Raw genomic sequence first — 22,189 nt, forward strand, 5'->3', positions numbered from 1 at the left:
ATATATATAAAATACATACTCTAGACGTCGTAATCCGTATTTCAGCATAGCTAACAAATGTTCTAAATGTACACTGAGTAAAGAAAATCCGGAACCCAAGCAACACAAAAAAAAAAAATAAAGAGAAATCGAGTGAGTAAAAAAGAGGGAGATCGTTTGCGCAGCGTTTTCCGAGCGGGAAATGCACATCGAATATTACCTGGTACTGGCCGAGTGACCCCCAAATGACCCCCGCCCCCCAAAAGCACACGAACCACACACTCAACCACATTACGATCCACAACCTTATAAATATATATAACTTATTACTTATATAAGGAAATAAACTCAAAGCAAGCAAAACAAAATAATAATAAAATACAAATACAAGATAATGGTAGTTGCTATTTTAAATATGTATTACAAAACCAACAAAAATACCAAAAAAAAATAAAAACAAAACAAAGAAAGAAAACTAAACAAACCGAAAATCAGTCGAAATAAAATGATCTTCAGCGCATGCAGCAAAAGTCTCTAATAAATGTTAAGCAGGAACCAAAAGCCAAACCTAAGCAACAACAGCAGCAGCAGAAACCGATTCAAAAGCAGAAAAGCAGTAAGCAGAAGCAAAGCAAAAGCAGAAGCAAAAGCAACAGCAAATCAGTCAGACACACCTATATATTACCTTAATATATATACGCAGTTTGTTCCAAGCCAAAATCAGTACGAGAAACTATATGATATTTGTATGCTTTTTTACTCACACAGTATAAGCCAAGTGAAAATTGGGTCAGATCGGCTGGAGGAGGTGATCCTCCGCCGCCTTTAGGTTTAATTTACGCACTCAGACACGCAGACACAGACACACCCAAAAAAAAAACCAAACAGAGATACTACGAAATTGAATGTCAGCATAGGTATAATCGTAACGAGAATCAACTAAAATTTATACTCATAGTTTAGCAGTCGCCGTAATTGATTTATATTTTGTCAGCCACACGAAGCAGAATCAAACAGCATACTTATGAACATACAACCGACAGATGAGATACAAGATACAGAAGCAAAGAATATCCAAAAGATACATTAAATAGAACTCATCATCAGCCACCCAAGACAGAAGAACAACAACTACAGTAACTATAACAACTTAATGCCGTTCAGCCAACAACAACAACCGAAGAAGCTCAGTTCACAGATGCATCAGCTTACTTATAGTTTTTCAGGATAATAAAAAGATAACGATACATACACACCTCTAAGCATACTTATAGCCAAGCCCAACCCAACCAAACAAAAATAAAGAACTCCAGACCATAATCAAAAGCAGCACAGGAACAGATTTCAGAGCAGGATCAGAGGAGGAGCTAAGGAAACATTTCAATCAAGTGGTAGCATTTCGAAGAACGTTTTAATATTTCGGCTTAGATATACGTAGAGAAAAAAAATTACAACTTTCGGCTCAAAAGCAAAGCGCTGCATTTTGCAAAATAAAACTAAGAAGAAAAAGATATCTTGCAAATGTGCAAGATCAAAAAGAAAAACTAAATGAAGTAACCAACTCTCGGCTAAGACTTTGGCGTGAATTTCGGAAAAAAAGAATTAAAAAACTCAGACAGACGAAAATTCAAATTGAGACATCAAAAATAAAAACCAAATGTGACCAAAGACGCGAAGCAAGCGGCCCAGTATGCTTCCAGTTTCCTGAAGAATTCGCGGACCCCCAAAAAAATCATGTTTAGGTGTAAGTGTAAAATTAAATATAAACGTATTTCGGTAATGTTCCTAATAAACATATGACACACATTGCGCATATATGCATATGGAAAAGGGATATATGTGCGTAGAAATTTAAAGTTTCGGTCACACTCGGTAAAAATTCAGCATTTAGCAGTTTGGCAAATAAAATTAGAGGGGATTACAAAAAGTAGGAAACAAAAATTGGTCTGCGAATTTGATGCAACTGGGATTTATCACGACTGGGCTGCTTGCTAAAAATTAAACTAAAAAAATATGTAAAACTAAATTAGCTTAATAATTTACAGGCAGCATTCTATGAGAACAATTGCAGTTTACTTTCGATTCGATTCAATTAGATTATCTTATTTCCCTTTGAGAAGACGACAACATCTGTACTTTTCACTGAATCACAACGCGTTTAAAAGCTCAAAAAGGATAAAGACATCAAGAAATCAAGAAAGTACGATAAAAATCACGAAATGGAATAAATGAAATGAACAAAATTGAAAACCTCTCGGCCATGTTTGGATAATTCTCTCTCGGTGTAAACATTCAGGACAAATTTACAAAAACCAAAAAAAAAACAAAAACCAAAAAGAAAAGAAAACTTTAGGATTAACAAAAAAAGGGAAAATACGAATTCAAAATCCAAAAATTATATGCAAAATTACTGAATTTTGGAACACAAAATTTCGTAACAAAAAACTTAAATTGTAAGCGAAAGCAGCAGGCAGTTGCATTTCGGAAAGCAGTAGACGATGCAGGGAAGTAAACAGTAGAGAAAGCAGCCTAAAACCAGAACGGGGAAATGGAAAACTTTGAAAGAAATTTTGAAAACGTGTTGGAAAAATATCAGAAAAAGTACAAGCTTATTTTAAGCACCTTCGCGCCTTATCTTTAAGAACGTAAATAAATCGATGCATAATGAGAAAAAAAGTAACCAAAACAAAGCGATAACAAAAACACAAACTTAAATTAAAATAAATTTAATACGAAAACATTGTACATTTAGAAAATACGGGCAAAATTGAGCAAAGTTTCGATACATCTCCAGGTAGTTAACCTTATCTAAGCTTAAGTTTGATTCGATCCGATCGGATTCGGACTCGGATACTGCAGAAAGCACCTTTAGTTTTCCCCTCAGTTCGGGTTTTGTGAAAAAAAATCAGTCTTAAATTGTAGACACGAACAAAGAAAGGATATTATGAAAAAACCGTAGAGGAAAAAGCTAAAAACATGACTAGTCGACAACTAAGGCAGTGCCAGGAACTGGCCCTAAAAACCAGTTCCGGTCCTCGCTGACAATTGAAACCGAATAAGCAACCAACAAAATTCAAAAATATTGCAGCAGCACAATTCAAAATTAAGAAGAAACCAAGAGAAAGCAAACAAAATTAACAAAATTCATAACTGCGGTTCGGAGCATATTGAAAAAGAAGTGTATGAAAGGTATGTTAAAAATAAAAATCCAAAAAGCTAAAGCGAAGATTGAAAGAAAACGTAAACTTTATGTTCCCCAAAACTCTGTAAATGTTTAGATGTATGAAAGAAAAAACAGTCGAGGACACTACTTAAGTTAGGTTTTGGTGGGGCTGAGACCGACTTCAAATTAAGATGTGTATGTAAAAAAAAACCAAAAAACCAAAATGAATACTATAAAGGTAACGCTATGAATCCTAACCCAATGTTTAGTTTTAAAATTTGATATGTATCTATACCTTGTCCACTATCCACCAGCTATACATATGTGTATGTAGACCCTATTTCATTATTTTTGAGATTTGCTAACGATAGACCGACTATTTGGGGGTGATTTCTTTGGCATTTCCAAGTTCCATGGCGATTTGTGAGCCGGGCCGAAGGATGGGCAGTTCTCAAGCCTCGAAAATAAAACCAAACTGCCCGGATCGGCGGCCAGGACATCGGCATCCGGCTGGCCGGGCAACTCCAGGACATCCAGATCCGTTTCGCACCATAGCACTCAAGGCAATACAAGCAACCAGCGGCGAGAGAGAAGCAAAAAGAAAGCAGAAGTTAAGGCAAAGGACAAGTTTCGAACCAAGGATTTCGGTAACATTTCGAACGCAACTTTCGGCAGAGTTTCGAACAACTTTGGATTAGGCTTTTGTTGTTAATTTGTTTTTTTTGCGACCACGTCTCCATAGCACTCGAGCAACATGCAATATGCAACATGCAACAGCAACATGCAACACACAACACAAGCAGCAGACAGCAAGCAGCAAGCGGCAACGTGATACACGAGTTGAGCAAGTGAAAAGCAATTTTTGAAATGGGGCCACAACGTCCGATCTAAAGTGCCTTCAAGTAACAATGAAAACAAAAGAAAACAAAAAGAAAATACCAAAAAATAAAAGCTGTTAATTTTTTATGTAACTAAAGCAAAACGAGGTGGAAGAAATTATAAATAAAAATTGTATAAAGAAATTTAACGTGTAAAAAGTATAAAAAATTTAAAACAAAAACTAAGCGATAACGATGGTGAACGCGAAAGCGGAAACGCAAACGTAAACGAAGAGAAAGGGCTCCAAATAGACCGGAAAGCAAGCAAAAACCAAAACTGCCTTACACTTTGGCCTGGTCACACTGTCCCTCCGAAGGAATTACCCGATTCGGGCTAACCAAGCAACGGCAAATCGATGGCAAATCTCAAAAACCCCTGACCCCACTTTCGAATCCCCTTTCCCTAGCAAAAAGTTTTAATTGACTACCTAAGTAAGCGAAAAAAATATGTATGTATTTAGTTCTAGTATGTAAACGAATGGGAATTCACATAAAACTCGATTTAGACAAACATTATGTGTGGGAAAATTAATGATTTAGACTAGCGAAGACAGCAACAAAGGTTTGGATATAGACACCACGAGTATACCCCCCACACACCCCGTACATACATACGCCTATAGCGCTGAGTTGCTCATCTATCAATGTACTTTAAAAAGAACACGAAAACACCGCCACACTGACAACTGACACTTGCATGTACTATGCTACATATAATTTAGATTTAGAAGCGAATAACTAAGTATTCAACTCAAAGTTAAGCGGAAACCGATGATATGAGATGAACTAGGAACGGCATACTGATGAGGTGGCAATTAGGTATAGAGCGAACTATATTTAAGGACTCGGAACTAGCGACACTAAAAGAGCGCGACGCAGGATCGCAGATAAACTATAAGACTTTCCAGAAACGAAGGGGGAAACCTGCCGTTTCCCACTTTTGTGCTTCTTCCTACCCCTAACACACACTGCAGACAGAAAACACACACAAGAGATCTTGAGTTGGCAGCATCGTAATCGTTTCTTTAGTCGACGATGGGAAAGAACTAGCAAAAATTAGCAAAATTTAAAATTGATTATGTATCACACACAGAAGCACACCTCTCACCTATACACAAACATCCAGACACCATGTATATAAGTATGTATATTCCTTTGAGCTGAACATTGTATAACCGAACGATTACGATACCATACACACACGAAAAAAACCCAAAAAACTAAAACCGAAAAAAACAAGGACACACCGAGGTGTGTAAAGGGTTCTTTGCTTACAACTTTTCAAACGTATTAAACCGTTTCGGCCAACCTTTAGGATTGACAAAAGATCGACTTGAGGAACACAGCCCCGCCCACTGGGCTCCAAAAAAAGAGTGAGCAGTGGGCGAAGGGGAAACTGCATCGTTTCGGTTGATGGATGCAAACGATCGAAATTTATTGGGCCTTCTTGGCCCAAAATGAAACCAAATCAAGCCATGAAATTGATTTATGTTCAATTAAGCAAACTAAAAACAAAAGGCGAAAATTGTGAAAAATATAGAAAAATGAATACTTTCAGTTACAATACAACAATAGACCGGAATGATTTCCAAGCAATAGTACAAACAACTTTAGAGATAACTTTTATAATGTAATTGTAAACTAAGTGGTAGAGGGAGAGCTCCGGGAAATGCGAAAGGCGGGGATAGAAGCCAAAAAAAAATCCTAGAAATCCCGGAGCTAGGTGAGAATCAAATGAGAGGAAACCCCGCGAATGCATATACGATTTACCCTAATTTATCCTCAGTTAAAATTTTAACACACATTGATTTCCAATTTGATTAGTGCGAAGTAAGCGAAATTGAAGGCCAGCAGAAGCCGAAGACATTTTCGAAATTCCAACTTGACATATGACCGCAGGACCTTCCCTTCCTAAGATGCTGGAGGCCAAAAACAAACGATTGAATCAAGTCACTTCACACACAGTTTAAATTTATAAGAATATGTACTATCAATAGGAAACGTCACCCAAGTTCCCGATTTACCCATACCCCAGTGTCCCCAAAACTCACACATTACTATTTACCACAATATGAAACGAAAGCAAAGAAAAGAAAAGAAAACCAAAAGTAATGCAAAAGTAAAATCAAGCAAAACAAACATATATGAATGTAATACGCGGTGGAAACATACAAAGTTGGGAAACGAGAAAATTTCACAATCGACTATGTCGCGTATCCACTTACGATAGTACGATATACTAACTTTATATGATTAACTAACTCATTTCGAATGAACCATAGCGATATATGTATAAGCCACGTTTTGGTTTCGGTTTCGATTTCGGTTCCGTTTTATACTTTTGGTTTGGTGTACACTTTTGGAAACTTCGGAAACGCATTTCAGGCCAACAAATTACATGAAAAATAAATACCCCTTTTGGACCAGTTTTGTTCCCGCAAAATCGGAAAAAATCGCACAAAATTGTACATTTAGCGCAAACCAAAAATGAAAATTGCAATTAAAAGCCCCGACAACGGAAAATCGAAATTTGGATTTACATTTAGAGAATGCATTTAGCGCAAAGCAAAAGCAAACGACACCACACCACACAACACCATCACACCACAAAAAATGAATGAAAATATGTATGAGGTAAATTCAGTATTTGGGATATAAGCGAATATAATTACATACAAATTTATATTTATGCAAGCGACAAAATCGAAAGACATCATACTAAAAACGTGTAATGGAAAGGAAATTGTAAAACAAGAGGAAAACACTAAACTACAATATGACATTTTTAATCGAAAAAAAACAAACAACTTATTTTATTGAAAAATTATGTAAAATTTACTAAGGAAAAAATACAAAAAACACACAATAAAACTATATTGTTTATTTTCATCTTTAAAAATAAAGTTTTAAAATCGTATAAAAATAGTAAACGAGTTGTCGGTGTTGTTTCTTCTGGGAAAAATAAGAGGTAAGTAATTGAGCTTTGATCGTGGGTTCATACACAGAGGGGATAGAGCCATGTCAGGCGTCTTCTTAAACATTTACTTGTTCTTGCGCCTAAAACTTTTGATAGATCTATCTGTGTATATAGATCAATTCGGTACGCAGTTAAAAGGGAAATTGAGGTCTCTAAATATTATGGATGCATGCTCTTCCTTGAACCATTCTATAAGCGAAGTTAAAAATTTCTCTTTAAACAACGTCAATTGAAATGGAAAATTAATTAAATTTAATTTAATTAATTTCCACAAAATGCTAACTGGCATACGTGTCGTATGAGTAATTTTTTCAATGGTAGTGATATCGGCGACATCAACCTTTTTGTCTAATACACAAACCATGCGTAGCGAATGCACATACCATATTTGATTAACCGGTTTCGGTAATCGAAAATGTGCCATCGCTAAAGCATCTTAAAGCAACAACAAAAACAGCTGTTCGTACATTACGCAAAGGTTTTTTCCACATTTGTTTATTAAAAATGTCGCTGTTGGGCGCCTTTGCCAGGTGAGTGGATGCAGCTGCTCCCTGGGAACACCACTGTTAACTCCTGGCTGAAATATTCCGTCACAGATTGGGCTTACAGAGGAGTGGAGGGTTCACCGGCGTAGCCGTTGCACGTTGCATCCAAACGACTCCTGTGCTCTGCGCGGAGCCCCTCAAGAAAAAGAAGAAACTGGACCCCCAGATCGTCAAACAGCGCGAGGATCGCAAGAAGAAGAAGATCGAGAAGCAGATCCGCCGGCTGGAGAAGAATGCGCGGCAGCTGAAGCCCGTGGAGGAACTAGAGGTTCCCCTGGAGCTCATCGATGAAAAGGAGTAGGTTTTTCATTGGGTTTTCCTCCAATACAGAGATGTAATGCCTTCCCATCCCTTAGCAAACGCCAGAGGAAGCTTACCCCACTGGGCAGCGCCGAGTTGGAGGAACGTGCTCTCCTTAAAAAACAGTGGGCGCACTATAAACATGAGGAGCGTGTGGCTGACTTCCAAATCATCGACCGACTGGTCCAGGCACAAAACAAGGCTCTGGCGGAGCTCCGCCGGGAATCCGAGGAGCTGTACCAGGCGGCCATCGAAATCGATCCCCAGTTGCTGCCCGTCGCTGTCAAAGGACCCGTGGCCACGCCCCCCATCAAGAACTATGTCAGTCCCGATGGAGATTACCTGCACCAGTCCATGAAGTGGGAGGTCAAGTGAGGTGGTGTGCATGAGGTCAAAGATTTAAAATAAACGCAATCCTTAATCCCAAATTGGCGAGTTTTGAATCATTGATTTATATATTCCACTGGTTATGCCTCAAGGAATAATCTCCGCCAGAATTTCACCCTCTGGAATAAGCACCTCTTTTGGACTCAACTTGATGCGTTGTGTGGCGGTTTTATTGTTATCAGTGGAGAACGAGAATAGGGCAGGCGAGGATGCCTGCCGAGCCCTTTCGGTGAACTGTCGAAATAAATAATACGCGATAGACATAGCAGTAGCTGCTACTGATGTTGATCTTGGGATGGGACTGCGGAGCGACTTCTTACGAGGGGGTGGTAGCGTTGGTCTTGGCAGCGGCCTGCCGCTTTTTCACGCCCCAGTTGTACACCCGCGCCATGTTCACCTCAGTGGTTGTGATTTGATCCCTAAAACAAAGGATTACTGTAAGAAAAAGTTCTTTCTGGAGGGTAGAAGGCATCCTAACTGACCTCAGAAAGTCCTGGTCGTGCTCCACGGTCTTCAGGTTGCCCACGGCCGATGTGACATTCTGCTTGAGCAGCGCCTCAGCCTCGTCCAGTGGGTATTCCAGCATCACGCTGGCCCCCAGCCAGAGGTAAACTGTTTTCGTGGGCGGCACCAACGTTTTGATGAACACCTGGTCGCTGAGCAGGAACTGCGTCTCGCGCTCCTCGTCCTCCTTGCGCAGCACATTCACCATCTCCAGGGAGCGCTCCAGGTCGGGGATTTGGGACTTCAGCTTTCGCCGACGCGCCTCCAGGTTGTAGGCCATGAATCGGTACTTGCCGTGCTGTTCGTCCAGCCGCTGGAGCACCTTCTCGCAGTTCTCGTTCTCCGGCTGCGCCATGAACGAGTCGATCTCCTCCTGCAATCGCCGAAGGAACGTGGATTAGCCTCCAGTCGCCAGCTGCAGGTGCACGCTTGTAGGTTAGGACCACTCACCAGGAACACTGCCTCCGGGATGCCGGCGAAGGTCTTCTGGTTTTCCGGTAATTTGGGCATTTCCACCGAGTCCATAATGCCAGTCATCCTGATGCCTTTATGCGTGCCGTCTCTAAATGCAATTTAATTTCCAGGAGGTCAGCCTGCCGCTGTAAAAGTCGATGGAGATGAGTCAAAATTGCGACGGAACTATTGATTGGGTGCTGCAGGCTCAGACTATCGATAGGCATAAGTCGCACAATCTATTAATACATATAGTATTTATTTGTTATATATTCAAAGTTTTAAACTTTAAACATACAAAATCAGCTGTTTATTTAAAAAAAAATTTGATAATAAACTAAAAACATTTTGAAAACTTTTCGATACTGTCATCTCCAACACACATCGATAGATCAAAAAATCGATTGACCTGCTGCGTCGATTAACGCGGTCGCTTGTGAAATTGGCGAAGAAATTATTGCGACCCGGAATAAAATACCAAAAGGATGAGCACCTGGAATCCGGAGAACGATGTGGACATCTTGTCCGGCTCCGAGGATGAGGAGGAAGTGGCCATGAAGCGGGACTACCATGGGCGAGAGGCCCTTCTCTTCGTGGTGGACGCAAATCTGCAGACAGCCGGCGTGGATCGCCTGATGGATGCACTGAACATCATTCGCACAGCCTTTATATCCGGAATCCTTGTCAACGACAAGGACCTCATCGGACTAATCTTTGCCAACACAAAGCACAGTCCACATCCGCTGGAGGCCACCGCCTTGGACAACATCGTGATGCCCGAGGATTGCGCTGTGTTCCTACCTCTAAGACAGCTAACCAAACCCATTGTGGAGCACTATCTGGAGTTCATGGGCGGGGTGGAGACACAGTTCGCCAATGTGTACGGCCTAGTAGAGCCCGATGGCCACGGAAGGTTTGACCTTATGATCCGGCTTTGCATCGAAATGCTGGAGAAGTGCGGCAAGAAGCTGAACAATGCCAAGATCGTTTACTTGACAGATGTGAGCACGCCGCATCCGTCGTCCAGCAACCACTTTCAGGCAGCCCTGCAAAAGGCCAGCGACTTGGAGGGGAAGGAATTCGAGTTTCATGTTATTCCCATGGTAGATGACTTTGACTACGAGCCCTTCTACAAGGAGTTCATCACTCTCTCAAGGGGTAAGACACATAAATGGTATTTAAGATCCATTTCTTTAAGACCAACATATGCGAAGTCTGTTCCCCTCCTTGGCGTTGAGTTTTCGCCTGGAAGGTTTTAAGACTTCGCAGATCAAACATGAGCAATCATTCACCCGCGTCCAAGTGAAGCCCAATTGGTTCGTGGTTTTGGATTGGCTTACATGCTAACAAATTCTATTAAATTCTATCCCTGGCAATAATATTTTATATACTCGTAAGTAATAAATATCATCTCTCTACAGCAATTGAAATGGACTCTTTCCAAATACCAGATGCCCAAATGCTGCGAGAGATCCTGGCAGACCGCAAGCTCAAGCAGGACTTCCTGCGCCGCTGCCTGGGCCACTTCAGCTTCTACCTGGGACCCAACCTCTCCATGTCCGTACAGTACTATAACTACTTTCAGAGACGCGCCTATCCGCGCAAAGTGCAAATCCTGCGTAGGGACAACAGCTTGGTGAGCACCAAGCGGGTGATCATGGTGCAAAAAAAGGACGAGGAGTCGGAGGAAGTCCTTCACGAGTACCAGATAAAGTCGACGGGCGGTTGGTACAGTTGCAACGTGGGTGGGAAGAACTTGCGCATAAGCACAGATCAGATAAACCGGGTGCGCAACCTGCACAAGCCTCAAATGATGCTGCTGGGCTTCAAGCACCGGTCCTCTCTGCCGGAGGTGACTTACAGCAAGCCCTCAAATTTCATGTATCCCGACGACCAGAGTATCATCGGATCAAAGCGTCTGTTCCGGGCTCTGTGGGAGCGCTGCTTAGCGCGGGAAAAGATAGCCATCTGCCTGTTTATGAGCAGGCGCAAGTCCATCCCTCGCTATGTGGCACTCGTGCCAGTGGAGGCACCGGATAAAGGGGAGGAGAAGAACTACCGCTCGCTGCTCTGCGGCGATGGATTTAAGATTGTTTACTTGCCGGAGGCTAAGCACATTCGGAACATAGATATGTATGATTGGAACGATACTGGGAATTCGGCTTCCGACGAGGGCGTCGAGTTTTTCCAAAAGATCATCAAGAAGCTGCGTGTTGACTACCAGCCCAATCTGATCAACGACCCAAGTCTGGACGCCCTGCAGTCGAATCTTTTGGCGCTTTCCTTGGACTTCACGACGGACAACAGTAGCATTGATAATCTGCTGGACACAACGCAACAAGACAAGCGCATCGAAAAGATCGTGCCCGACTACGAGAAGATCTTCGATCCGGAGGAGGAGCCAGCAAAGAAAAGAGCGGCTAAATCCGCCGCAGACGGTGCAAGCGCCCCGAAAATGCCAAAGGTCGACGAGGAGCAGCTTAAGAACATGGACTTTGTAAAGGGTCTAATCAAGGACAAGAGCCTGGCAAACTGCACAGCAGCCCAACTTCAGTTTATTTTGCGATACCATTTCGATATCTCGATGCCCAAGTCGGCAACTAAGGCAAAATTGGTGGAGCGAATCGAAGCATCAAGTGAGTCCGCCGCATAATGTTATATTTGTTGGTAAATACTGTATATAATCCTAAAATTCTTTTTTTCTAAGATTGTTTTGTATAGTCGTTTAAGTTTGCGACACTATAAAATCTGTATTAAGTTATATTCAAGTTGCCGATTTTCGGTCATTCTAAAATATAAGGAGAAAAGTGAAAATGTAATTGTTAACCCATATTCAAAATAAATGGGAGTTAAAGAGTATAGTTATAACAATATAATTGTAATTATAATTATATATTTACTAATGTTGCAGGCATATACGAAAAGTATGAATAAACATTTTTTGGAATTAGTACAAATAGTAGGCTTATCACTTTAAAAAATAGCTAAGAATCCTGTTTGAAAATCGATAATTGCCCAAATTTCCATCGATAGAAATAACTGAGCGCGGCCAGTGTTGGACAACGCCTGTTTGCTACATGTGATAGCGCCGCGCCGGTTTCTTTTTGCGAATTTTGGACATTGCGAATTAATTTATTGTAAACTGCCGCCCCAGAATGTCGCTGCAATTCCAGAATGACTGCGGAGACTCCGTGAAGCAGGCGATCATCGAGGAGCTGCAGAACCTCCTCAGCTCGGACACAAGAGCCCTGCAGCTGGCGGAGAAGCGGACAAAGCAGCTGGAGTACACGGAAGGTGATTTGGCGGGCAGCCAGCTTGGCGTGGCTTGGGTGGGGTCCACATGTAGCTCCAGCTAACCCTTGTCATCCCTCACAGGCTATGGCGTCTACCTGTCCGAGATCATCATGAACCAGGCTCATGAGCTGCCACTCCGACAGATTGCGATCGTGATGCTCACTCGCTATGTGGAGAACCACTGGACGGATGACCAGGACTCGGGCGGAAAGGCCAATGGCTGCATGGCCAGCGAGCAGGCGAAGCGCACTATTCGGAACATCCTGCCCAATGGACTGTACGATCCCAACTCCAAGATCCGCTCCTCTGTCGCCCACACCATATCCACCATTGCAGCCACGGATTACCCACAGGGTTGGGCGGAGCTCTTTGACATCATTGTCAAGTGCCTGGGCGGCAACGAGGACTCCATTCACGGAGCCATGCAGGTCTTGCAGGACTTCACCTACGATGTAGAGCAGATCAAGGAACTGGGTCCGGTGGTCATACCCGAGGTCTATCGCATTTTCGACTCGGAACAGAATTACTCCATTAAAACCCGTGTATCGGCTATTCGCATTCTAAAGCCTCTGTTCGCTTCCATTGCCACACTGATATCCAACAAGGATGAGCAGAGCACCATGATGAGCTCCATTCTGACGAACTTCATGGACAAGCTTATGCATTACCTTAGCATGAACAGCGGCGCCGGATCGAGTTTCCTCCTCCGCTCGGAAATCATCAAGGGTGGGTTGAATTTCCGCTTCCTCGAAAAGTAAACTTATCTTTTATTCCTGACTTTAGTGTTTACCCATTTGGTCAACGAGATGCCCAAGTACATAAACCCCTTCATGGACCGCGTTTTGCCCATCGTTTGGCAGTTGCTCACCCAGATTGCCGAGACGTACGTAAAGGTGTCGGTGAACCAGACTGAGACGAATCCCCTGGCCAGCGGCGACAGCGAGGAGGATGACGAGCAGACCAATTTCCAAACACTGATCATCCAGATCCTAGAGTTTATCAACTGCATCCTGACATGCAACAAACTGCGCGGCAGCATCAAGAATGTGCTGGCGGATCTTATCTACATCACAATCGTATACATTCAGCTGAGCGAGGAGCAGTTAGAGGACTGGCAGGATGATCCGGAAAAGTTCGTGGACGATGAGGATGACGGTGGCGTGGAGCTGACGGTGCGCATGTGCGGCCGCGATGTTCTGCTGGTAAGTGGGAGGGCTTCTTCTATATATTTTCCAACTGATTAACCCACTTCCCCAGGCCATTAACGACGAGTTTGGAGCAAATGCCATTCAGCCACTGCAGGAGGCTTTGGGCAGGCATTTCAGCGTGGCCGAGGCGGAAAAGGCCGCCAATAACCCAAACTGGTGGAAGATCCAGGAGGCCTGCATGGACGCCGTTCATGCGTTCCGCGACATCATTCTCGAGGGCGACTCTACGTTTGACCTTCTCAACTATTTGAACATAGTTCGCAATCTGCTCGTTCACCAGGAATCGCCACCTCTAGTTGGTCGCGCTCTGTGGACTCTGAGCACCTACTCCAAGTCGGACCTCTACAATCCCCAGATGTTGGCCGAGATCCTTGATGTCACGCTGTGCAGCTTGTCGCCGGAGAAGTCGCACATCCTGAGAATCAGTGCAGTACGAACCCTCAACGGTTTCTTGCAAGCGAACGAAACTATCGAGGGGGAGAAGCGCACTTTGCTGGTTTCCAAGCTGCCTGGTTTCTTGGAAGGAATTATGGCATTGGTGCCGGGCTGCAAGGCCACAGTTTTGGCCTTGCTAATGGAGGCATTGACCATCATGGTTAAGGTTAGTGATCGTCAAGCTTTCATTGTCTATTTATGTAATCGAAGTATTATTTGTTGTTTCCAGTTTGATGCTGAATTCGCCTTTGCCAGCCAGGCCAAGATTACGCCCTTGGCCATTGCTGTATTCCTTAAGTACACCGAGGATCCGTTTGTGTTGGAAACGGTCCAGGATCTTATTAAAGCATTGTGCCAGCGCAAGGAGTGCCTGGGACCGCTACAGGAGAAGTTTATTCCAACAATCGTGAGCATCCTGGGGCTGACAGGAGCAGCCTCCACTGAGAAGCAGGACATTGCTCTGGATGTCCTGAACACAATCGTCCGATACACGGAGCCTCCCCTAAGCAACTCTCTTCTGGAGACTGCCTTTCCCGCCATAATCAACTGCGTCATGCACACGGATGACCATGCCGTCATGGTAGCCGGCGGCGAGTGTCTGCGCAGTTTCATTAATGTCTCGCCAGAGCAGATTTGCAGCTACAAGAACGGCGAGGGAGTCAACTGCATCATGCAGGTGGTGGCCACCGTCCTGTTAAATCCGATGAACAGCGAAATGACGGCGGCCGGCCAAGTTGGACGCCTTGTTATTACCATTATCACAAAGATGGGTAGCATGCTGGGTCAAAACGTGGACATGCTCCTGAAGGCTGTGATTAGCAAAATGCAGAACCTTGAGTGCCTAAAAGTGATCATGAATCTGGTTTTAATCTTCGCCCATTTGTTCCTTACCCAAATGGATGCCGTGCTCAATTTCCTGTCCACCGTTCCCGGACCAAATGGAGAGCCAGCGATGCAGTTTGTGCTCACCAATTGGCTTTCGCGCCAAAACTCCTTCTTTGGCAACTATGAGCGAAAGGTATATATTACATATATTCCATATTTACTGGTATAAACTTTTTTCCTAACCAATCCCTTTGTTTTTCCACAGGTCACCACCATGGCCCTCTGCAAGCTGTTTGAGTATGGAGTGGCCACACAGGACAACCGCTTAACCACAATAACTTTCAAGGAGCTGGTGGACGACCCCACAGATACCCGTAGACGTACTCGCTCCGTAGCGGCTACAACCCAGAAGTGGGTTACCATTCCGGCGCTCGTGAAGATCTTCAAGGTTTTGATTTCCGAGTACCAGCACTTCCAAGAGAGCAAGACCGATGAGCCGCTCACGGACAGCGAGGAGGACGGCGAACCTGATGATTCACCAGGAAATCCGGCCAAGCCGCGATACATCTCCGATCTGTTCGAAACTGACGAGGATAATGCCGATGATGAGCATCTGCTGCAGGAGCTGCTCAAGGAAACCAACTACCAGGGCGACATTGCCGACAATCTGCAGAAGTTCCTTACCACCTTTACGCAGAACGAGCACTTCCCCACCTTCTACGAACACCTCACCGAGGGCGAACGCCTCGTCCTGCTCAACAAGGTGCAGCAGAAGTAGAAGGATGCAGCGGAGGAACCCCTCTTTTTTACGTGTTGTACGTCGATTTGTGTTAATTGTATTTATATATTGTTGCTAACCCTTGGATTGAATAAACATTTATATATTTTCTAATAAGCCAGTTATGAGTTGAAATGGATTTGATTTGATTTTTGAAGTAGAAAAAAATAACGCAAATATAAAAAGCCACTTATAAAATGTAGATATTTAATTCTTTTAATATTACAAGGGATCGAAATCGTTTAGGTTAAAATGGAAACATTTACCCAGCATTAGATTTCAGCATATCCAAATGGGATCGCATTCGCATGATCATAAGGCCACCTCGTCGTGACGGAGCTTGTGCTGTAGTGGAATGTCGGCCTTGTAGGCATCCTGTAGGAAAACAGAAAAATAAGGCAGGACTACAAATTTGAAGATCCATTAAACTCACCATGGGCTTTTCAGAGCCGAAAGCAAAGAACTTTCGTATGCAGGGAGTGAGCAGCACTGGATCCACTTTGTTGGGATTATTCTTTCCAAATACCAAGGTTCCTAGCAGAGCTACGATTATAGTGATGGAGGCACCAAAAGTGGTGTACCACATATAAGAGATCCGGTAGAGCGGAAAGATGTCCCTATTAATTCAAAGATTATTAAAAATGATCTAGTAAGTGAAGATCTTGGACTTACTCAGCAGATGCCACCAGGTGCGTTGAGTTGGCCAGACTGGTGGTCATATTGTAGCTGTAGTCGCACTGCTCCACATTCAACGGTTTCGTATGGTAGCTAATGGCTCCAGAGGCGATGGCCCATTGGGCATTTAGACTCACCCAGGACATGGCTATTACACCCATAATCCCGCCCAGCAAAGCGCTCTGAAATAAAGTATTATACAATTTAAAGTGTATTGAAATTTTAACGATAAATAAAATCTTTAAGTAGATTTGAAATATTTTAAAATGTTTAATTTATTTAAACTTACATTTCCATTGATCCAGGGTAGAAACAGACCTATAGTAAAGATACCAAACAAAGGACCGTTCGTAATCGCCTCCAGACTCATGGTCAGCTGAAGGACAGTGCCCATGTGCTCCACCACGTAGACCAGGCACACACAGAGGGCTCCCACTCCGACGACCACCAGGCGCATGATCCAGTTGATGGCCGAGCTGGTAAGCGGTTTCTTCACGTAAGGCTTGACGAAATCCTCCAGAACCACGGCAGACATGGAGTTGAGGCAGGTGGAAAGGGAACTTAAGGCGGCACTGAAGACGCCGGCAATGAAGAGTCCAGTCATGCCGGGCAGTTCGCCCAGGGTCTTCATCACAAAGAGCGGGAGGAGTTGATCTCGGGCTTTTGCCAGCTGGAATTGGATTGATATATATGATCCTGAAAATAAACTAAATTACCAAGGACCAAACCCACCTTGGTGGTCAGGGGATCACAGTTCTGGTAGGTGGCGTAGATCAGCAGCCCATTGTATCCACAGAGCGCCATCAGGATGAGCACGCCGACGCAGAAGATGCAGAGCGCTTTCCGGGCATCGCCGAGGGACGGAAGGGACAAGTACCTCTGGATCATGTTCTGGGAAACAGCATTGGTCTGCGTCCAGTAGACAATCCCTCCGAAGAACAGGCACCAGAAGGTGTGGCGCACAGTGGGATCGATGCGAAGACTGCAAGACATGGTACACATATTCCATTTATATATTTAAATATTATATACTTACTCTGGTGCTTCCAGCCGATCGCTGTTCCAAGCTCGCTCCAGTACCACTCCAGCTCCTCCAATGTCGTGCGTACCCTTTATCGCCACCAAGGAGAGCGCTCCAACCATGGACACTGCCTGCACCACGTCCGTCCAGACCACTGCCTTTAATCCTCCCAAGCTGGTGTAGAAAACGCAGATGATGCTCACGATCGGCGTGATCGTATGGACTCCAATTCCCGTCACCTGGTTGAAGGCCAACGCAGGTACATAGATTACTATGGGCAGATAGGCCACCTAGGATGGGATTGAGGGTATACATTTTTTATTACCTCTATCAGAAAACCTTATAAATTATAATTAAACTAATCCCATCTTAAATTCTATTAGGAATAAAAACCCCTTATATCTTTTCGTTTTTATAATCTTAAAGACTCATTAAGTTCAAGGATAAAGAAATAATTTAAGTTAGTAATTATTTTATCCCTGATGTCTCTGATTATAGAACAATACAGCAGATAAGTGAATAATTGGCCTTTGAGGTCTCCCATATACTCACATTCATAATGGCAAACATAACTGATCCGTAAAGGCGTAGCCTGCGATCAAAGCGAATCTCCAGATACTGTTAGGAAATCAAATATATTTCTGATAGTTCCAAACATGTATATCCAATACTCACCTCGTAGGTGGATGTGATATTCAGGTCGTGGAAAACGGGTAGGTAAAAAACACCCATTACCACACCCATGCCGATGACGCCGCAGGCCACATAGAGATACTGGATCCCATAGGAGTAGACCTCCGTGGGAAGACCGAGCAGCGTGATTCCGGATACAAAGCTGGCCACCAAGGAGAAGGCGATGGGGATTACCAGCATCTTTCTGCCGCCTAGCATATAGTCATCCTCGGAAACGGACTTGTTCATGAACCCGAAGTATATCCCAATCCCGATGCAGAGCAGGAACATCGAAACAAAGGCCACATAGTCCGGCCAGGCGAACTGCTGCAGCTCGCCCAGAATCTCCTCGATGTTCGCCATGGCGACTAACTACGTTGGATTTGGATGGTATATATGTCCGACTCTCGCGTTCGTCGGTGGCTCACTGAGCCCATGAGCTGCCCAGATTTGGGTGCCTCTGCCCAGGCTGCTGTGATTTAATTCAATTCCGCTCAATTATCAATTGTGGGGTAATTTAGTATCGGGGGCACGGGGTAGCGTCTATCTTTAGTTAAGCCGGCGGGCGGGGGAATTACGACACCTCCGTCTCCAGTTCCGGGAACGTCCCATTGATCATCGCTCCTCAGCGCAAGCACTGGCCCAATTCCCACTGGGGTCGTCACAGATCCCCCTTGTAAGCAATTATGTCACCCAGTACGCAAACTGATCTTTCGAAAATTCGCCAAGAGCCGGGCGCCGCAACTTAATCTCGGCACCAATCACAACCGAATCCCGGAGGTTGCACTACGGATCGGCATTTCCCGAAAAGTAACGCCCAATTGACGCTGTCGGAATTTTTACTGATGCCGATTGTAGTTGCACAAGAACTGAGTGGGAGCCATGCGCCACCCGAGGCTTAATACGTATATAGTCATTCACAGAACCACCTGGCAGAGAGCCAGGAGAACTGCAGCGGGATAGGAGTGGGATCAAGTGCAAGATCACCGGCGAATCGGCGGGAGCAATCAACAGAGCACTCGGAAAAAATGTATAAAATATTCAAACGATTTTCAAAAACTTCTTTTCGAAAATTATAAATTTTGAATAAAAAATGTTAATAAAATTGTAAATTAGACTGTTACATAATTATAATGTACAATCCGAAACCCATTAAAGGTTTTTATATTAAGTTAGATCTTAAATATGGTTCTTTTTTAAAAACAATTTGTAAAAGTTTTAAAATTTAAATACATAATGAAAAGGTTTTATTTTATTTTAGAAAATGTTTAAAAAATAAAAAAGAATTAAAGAAACGTTTACAAATAGGTACACCTCATTACAAAACTTAATTTTTTTCAGTGAGGTTGTCCCTCAACTTGAAATCATTAGCAACAATCTCACAGAGAATTTCATTCATTTCAAATCACCGGCCTGCAGTTCGCTCTTCAGTATCCAAGAGGCCGCTCTCATCGCAATGGCCGCGACCACCGAGTTGGGATTCCCCGAGATGGGGCGGGGCAGGACTATGAAAAAATAGTCATAATTATTAATGGGTTCACAAAATATTTCAAATTTTTGCAGATATTTTGATGATGCAATTATGGTTAAAAATAGATTTGAATTAAAAAGAGTGCCTACCGCTGGCATCCACCACCCGCACATTGGACACTCCCTGCAATCTGAAAACAAATATTTTTGAAAAAACCATTTGATATCGGCCACATTTCTACCTCAATTGTGTGTCCACGACGCTGCCCAGAGCACATGTACCTCCTGGATGATGTGATCCCAAGCCAATGTGCCGCATCAGACACTCCAGATAATGATCCGAAGGCTTGTTGTCCAAGAAATCCCGCTCGAAGGGTCCGAAGTTAGAGCACTCCTGCAGACGAGGCCAATGGATGCGGGGATGCAGTGAAGCAAAGGCAGCCGAAGTGACCAGCTGAAATGTAAGATACCATTATACCATTAGATCGAACTAATGGAAGTCGTAATATATGACTTACCTCCACTGCACTTCGAATTGCCGCAATGGTGCAGGACACATCCTCTTCGCTACTGAGATAGTTAGGATCTATCAGGGGATTTCTTCTCATGTGTCGGTTAAGAAGTCCCACGGACCCTCGTGACCTTGGCTGCAGGCAGTTGGAAATAACCACGAAACCCTCCTGGGAGGCGTTATAATAGCGTGGAAAGAGAGCCCGGAATGCTGGTCCCTTAAAATTTGATATTGACATCAGAGAAGATTCATCGATGGCACCGGCTCCAAAGAAGGTGATGCCGAAGGGTGATCCTCCATAACTAGCCACATTTCCCAGCACTCCGAAGTTTCCCAAAGGTCCGGTTCCAGAGCTTAGGAAGTTGATCAAGGTCATGGGATTGAGGAGCGTGTTCTGGTTTAGGGTAGGACCAGTAACTCCCATGGAAACGAAAAGTGGTACATTGAAGTGATCGTGCAGGTTGTGACCCACCAAAGGTAGGCTATGCTGAAGGGGAATCCCCATTTTGTTCAATACGGATGTGTCTCCGATTCCAGAGGCCAACAGAAGCTGAGGAGTTTGGTAAGCTCCAGCGCAGAGGATTAACTCTCTCCTCACCTCGATGCTAAATTCTTGCTCCCTGTTCTCCTCATCCTTAATCCCCACCAGAATGGAGGTGGCATGGAGCAATGGACTGGAAGCTAGTTGAATCCGCTTTACCAAAGCATCGGGCAGCAGACGGAGATTGGAATGATGGAGCATTGGATTGAGGAACTGCTGCAACACTGAATAACGCAGTCCATTCCTTATATTATACGTAGACCGCCGAAAGATCCAATCCTTGTGGGAGAACTGAGCCTGTGCCTCGTTCAAGGCTTCAGTTAACTTGGAGTAACGTATAGGGATTTCAAGCATATCCGGGGGCTTCGGCTTGGCAGCCGCCATAAAGGATCTCATTTGGGCCCAGCCCCAATCGCTAAGATTGTGCAGATCCCGCCAGGAATCAAAGTCAGGTCCGTGACCATCAAAGTGCAGCATATAGTTAAGATTGGCGGAGCCACCCAGTCCCTTGCCTCTCGGGAGGCACTGCCTCCGTTCGATGAGACCTTTGGAAGAGTGTTTCTGGGGAACGGATAGGAAGGACCAGTCGTTAATGCCCTTCTGCTGGAAAGTGGTCAGCAGGGGAATACGACTAAGTAGTCCAAACTGACCTCCAGCCTCTACGAGCAGGACACTTCCATTGCTATGCTTGGCCAGCAGCGAAGTGAGTGTGCTTCCTCCGGTTCCCGCTCCGACTAAAAAAGGTAAGTAAAGATTTTTATCATGGTATATTTAATTGGATAGAATAATGTTATCACGATAGTAACAAATAAAAGGTAACTTATTCAAAAATTTTCTAAACCACTCACCAATCACATAGTCGAAAGCAAAATGTCGCTCCTCCGGTGATAAAACATTGGGTATGGAATTCTTCAGCAAAGTTCCTGCCAGGATCACAATGACAGACAGGAATCCTATGATAATCCCACCAAAAACCAGGATCTCTGCAACGACATAGACTTAAAAACTATTTGTTTATGTTTGGTTCTTGAGCTTACTTTGAAATTTCAGGCCCATGCTGTTCTGTGCGATGACGAAATCTAACTAGTTGGAATACGAGAACTACTGACTGCCGTGGACTTGGTCTAATCCAATTAAAGCCTTCGAGGGGTGGGATTGGGCGCTAAATTTGAATTCAAGTGCACCGCATATCGGCCGAAGATGAGCTTTTGGCGAACGATATTTTGCTAGTGATGCATAAAGCTAAGAATGTTTTTTACTATTTTGTGTACTAAAAATAAATTAAAAAAAAAAACATTTAAAATAAAAAGTTTAATTTTAGAAGCTATTCCTTTATTAAAAAATCAACCTCAAATAAGTCACAAATGTTATTTCAACCCAATTTAAGGCTCTTGAATTTTATGTTTAATACATTTTCAGAAGTAATTAATCAATCCTATATTTTAAAAATTAAATTAATCCCTTATTACTAGAAAAGTTTTAGTTAGGGGTTGCTTTTACCCCACTGCCTTCGTTCAAATCTTCCTCCCAGCTTTATTTTTAGCTTTTTCCCGCCAAATCCAGCTGGCTGCAT

General features: G+C 43.6%; 7 protein-coding genes across 7 annotated transcripts; 4 read left to right on the top strand and 3 right to left on the bottom strand.

Annotated features, from left to right (window-relative positions):
- The first annotated feature begins 7,422 nt into the window (after window positions 1-7,422).
- LOC119563385 (39S ribosomal protein L40, mitochondrial) lies at window positions 7,423-8,270 on the top strand. Its single transcript, XM_037876737.1, has 3 exons — window positions 7,423-7,527; window positions 7,594-7,839; window positions 7,899-8,270. Exons 1-3 carry the CDS (start codon window positions 7,502-7,504, stop codon window positions 8,215-8,217), a joined length of 591 nt encoding a protein of 196 aa, XP_037732665.1. The 5' UTR covers window positions 7,423-7,501; the 3' UTR covers window positions 8,218-8,270.
- Window positions 8,271-8,381: 111 nt separating this feature from the next.
- LOC119563386 (prefoldin subunit 3) lies at window positions 8,382-9,368 on the bottom strand. Its single transcript, XM_037876738.1, has 3 exons — window positions 9,184-9,368; window positions 8,712-9,106; window positions 8,382-8,648 (listed from the first exon to the last, which is right to left on the bottom strand). Exons 1-3 carry the CDS (start codon window positions 9,268-9,270, stop codon window positions 8,546-8,548), a joined length of 585 nt encoding a protein of 194 aa, XP_037732666.1. The 5' UTR covers window positions 9,271-9,368; the 3' UTR covers window positions 8,382-8,545.
- Window positions 9,369-9,600: 232 nt separating this feature from the next.
- On the top strand, window positions 9,601-12,059 carry LOC119548029 (ATP-dependent DNA helicase 2 subunit 1). Its single transcript, XM_037855107.1, has 2 exons — window positions 9,601-10,344; window positions 10,608-12,059. The coding sequence occupies exons 1-2, from the start codon at window positions 9,672-9,674 to the stop codon at window positions 11,837-11,839; spliced, it is 1,905 nt and encodes a 634-aa protein (XP_037711035.1). The 5' UTR covers window positions 9,601-9,671; the 3' UTR covers window positions 11,840-12,059.
- A 159-nt stretch (window positions 12,060-12,218) lies between these two features.
- LOC119548020 (importin-9) lies at window positions 12,219-15,851 on the top strand. Its single transcript, XM_037855095.1, has 6 exons — window positions 12,219-12,480; window positions 12,562-13,206; window positions 13,264-13,682; window positions 13,738-14,289; window positions 14,353-15,141; window positions 15,214-15,851. The coding sequence occupies exons 1-6, from the start codon at window positions 12,342-12,344 to the stop codon at window positions 15,724-15,726; spliced, it is 3,057 nt and encodes a 1,018-aa protein (XP_037711023.1). The 5' UTR covers window positions 12,219-12,341; the 3' UTR covers window positions 15,727-15,851.
- Window positions 15,852-15,919: 68 nt separating this feature from the next.
- Window positions 15,920-18,932, bottom strand: LOC119548039 (sodium-coupled monocarboxylate transporter 1). The gene is made up of 8 exons (XM_037855119.1): window positions 18,098-18,932; window positions 17,975-18,040; window positions 17,438-17,712; window positions 17,134-17,383; window positions 16,691-17,071; window positions 16,399-16,583; window positions 16,160-16,343; window positions 15,920-16,101 (listed from the first exon to the last, which is right to left on the bottom strand). Exons 1-8 carry the CDS (start codon window positions 18,455-18,457, stop codon window positions 16,039-16,041), a joined length of 1,764 nt encoding a protein of 587 aa, XP_037711047.1. The 5' UTR covers window positions 18,458-18,932; the 3' UTR covers window positions 15,920-16,038.
- A 7-nt stretch (window positions 18,933-18,939) lies between these two features.
- On the top strand, window positions 18,940-19,130 carry LOC119553102. Its single transcript, XM_037863264.1, is given in 2 exon segments — window positions 18,940-19,051; window positions 19,054-19,130. Coding segments are annotated over 2 exon segments (189 nt in total).
- Window positions 19,131-19,324: 194 nt separating this feature from the next.
- LOC119551932 (neither inactivation nor afterpotential protein G) lies at window positions 19,325-21,737 on the bottom strand. Its single transcript, XM_037861587.1, has 6 exons — window positions 21,654-21,737; window positions 21,465-21,599; window positions 20,083-21,350; window positions 19,807-20,018; window positions 19,715-19,755; window positions 19,325-19,599 (listed from the first exon to the last, which is right to left on the bottom strand). Exons 1-6 carry the CDS (start codon window positions 21,670-21,672, stop codon window positions 19,490-19,492), a joined length of 1,785 nt encoding a protein of 594 aa, XP_037717515.1. The 5' UTR covers window positions 21,673-21,737; the 3' UTR covers window positions 19,325-19,489.
- Between the last annotated feature and the right edge of the window lie 452 nt (window positions 21,738-22,189).

The sequence above is a fragment of the Drosophila subpulchrella genome, chromosome 3R (assembly GCF_014743375.2).
Source record: "Drosophila subpulchrella strain 33 F10 #4 breed RU33 chromosome 3R, RU_Dsub_v1.1 Primary Assembly, whole genome shotgun sequence".
NCBI classification, from domain to species: Eukaryota; Metazoa; Arthropoda; class Insecta; order Diptera; family Drosophilidae; genus Drosophila; species Drosophila subpulchrella.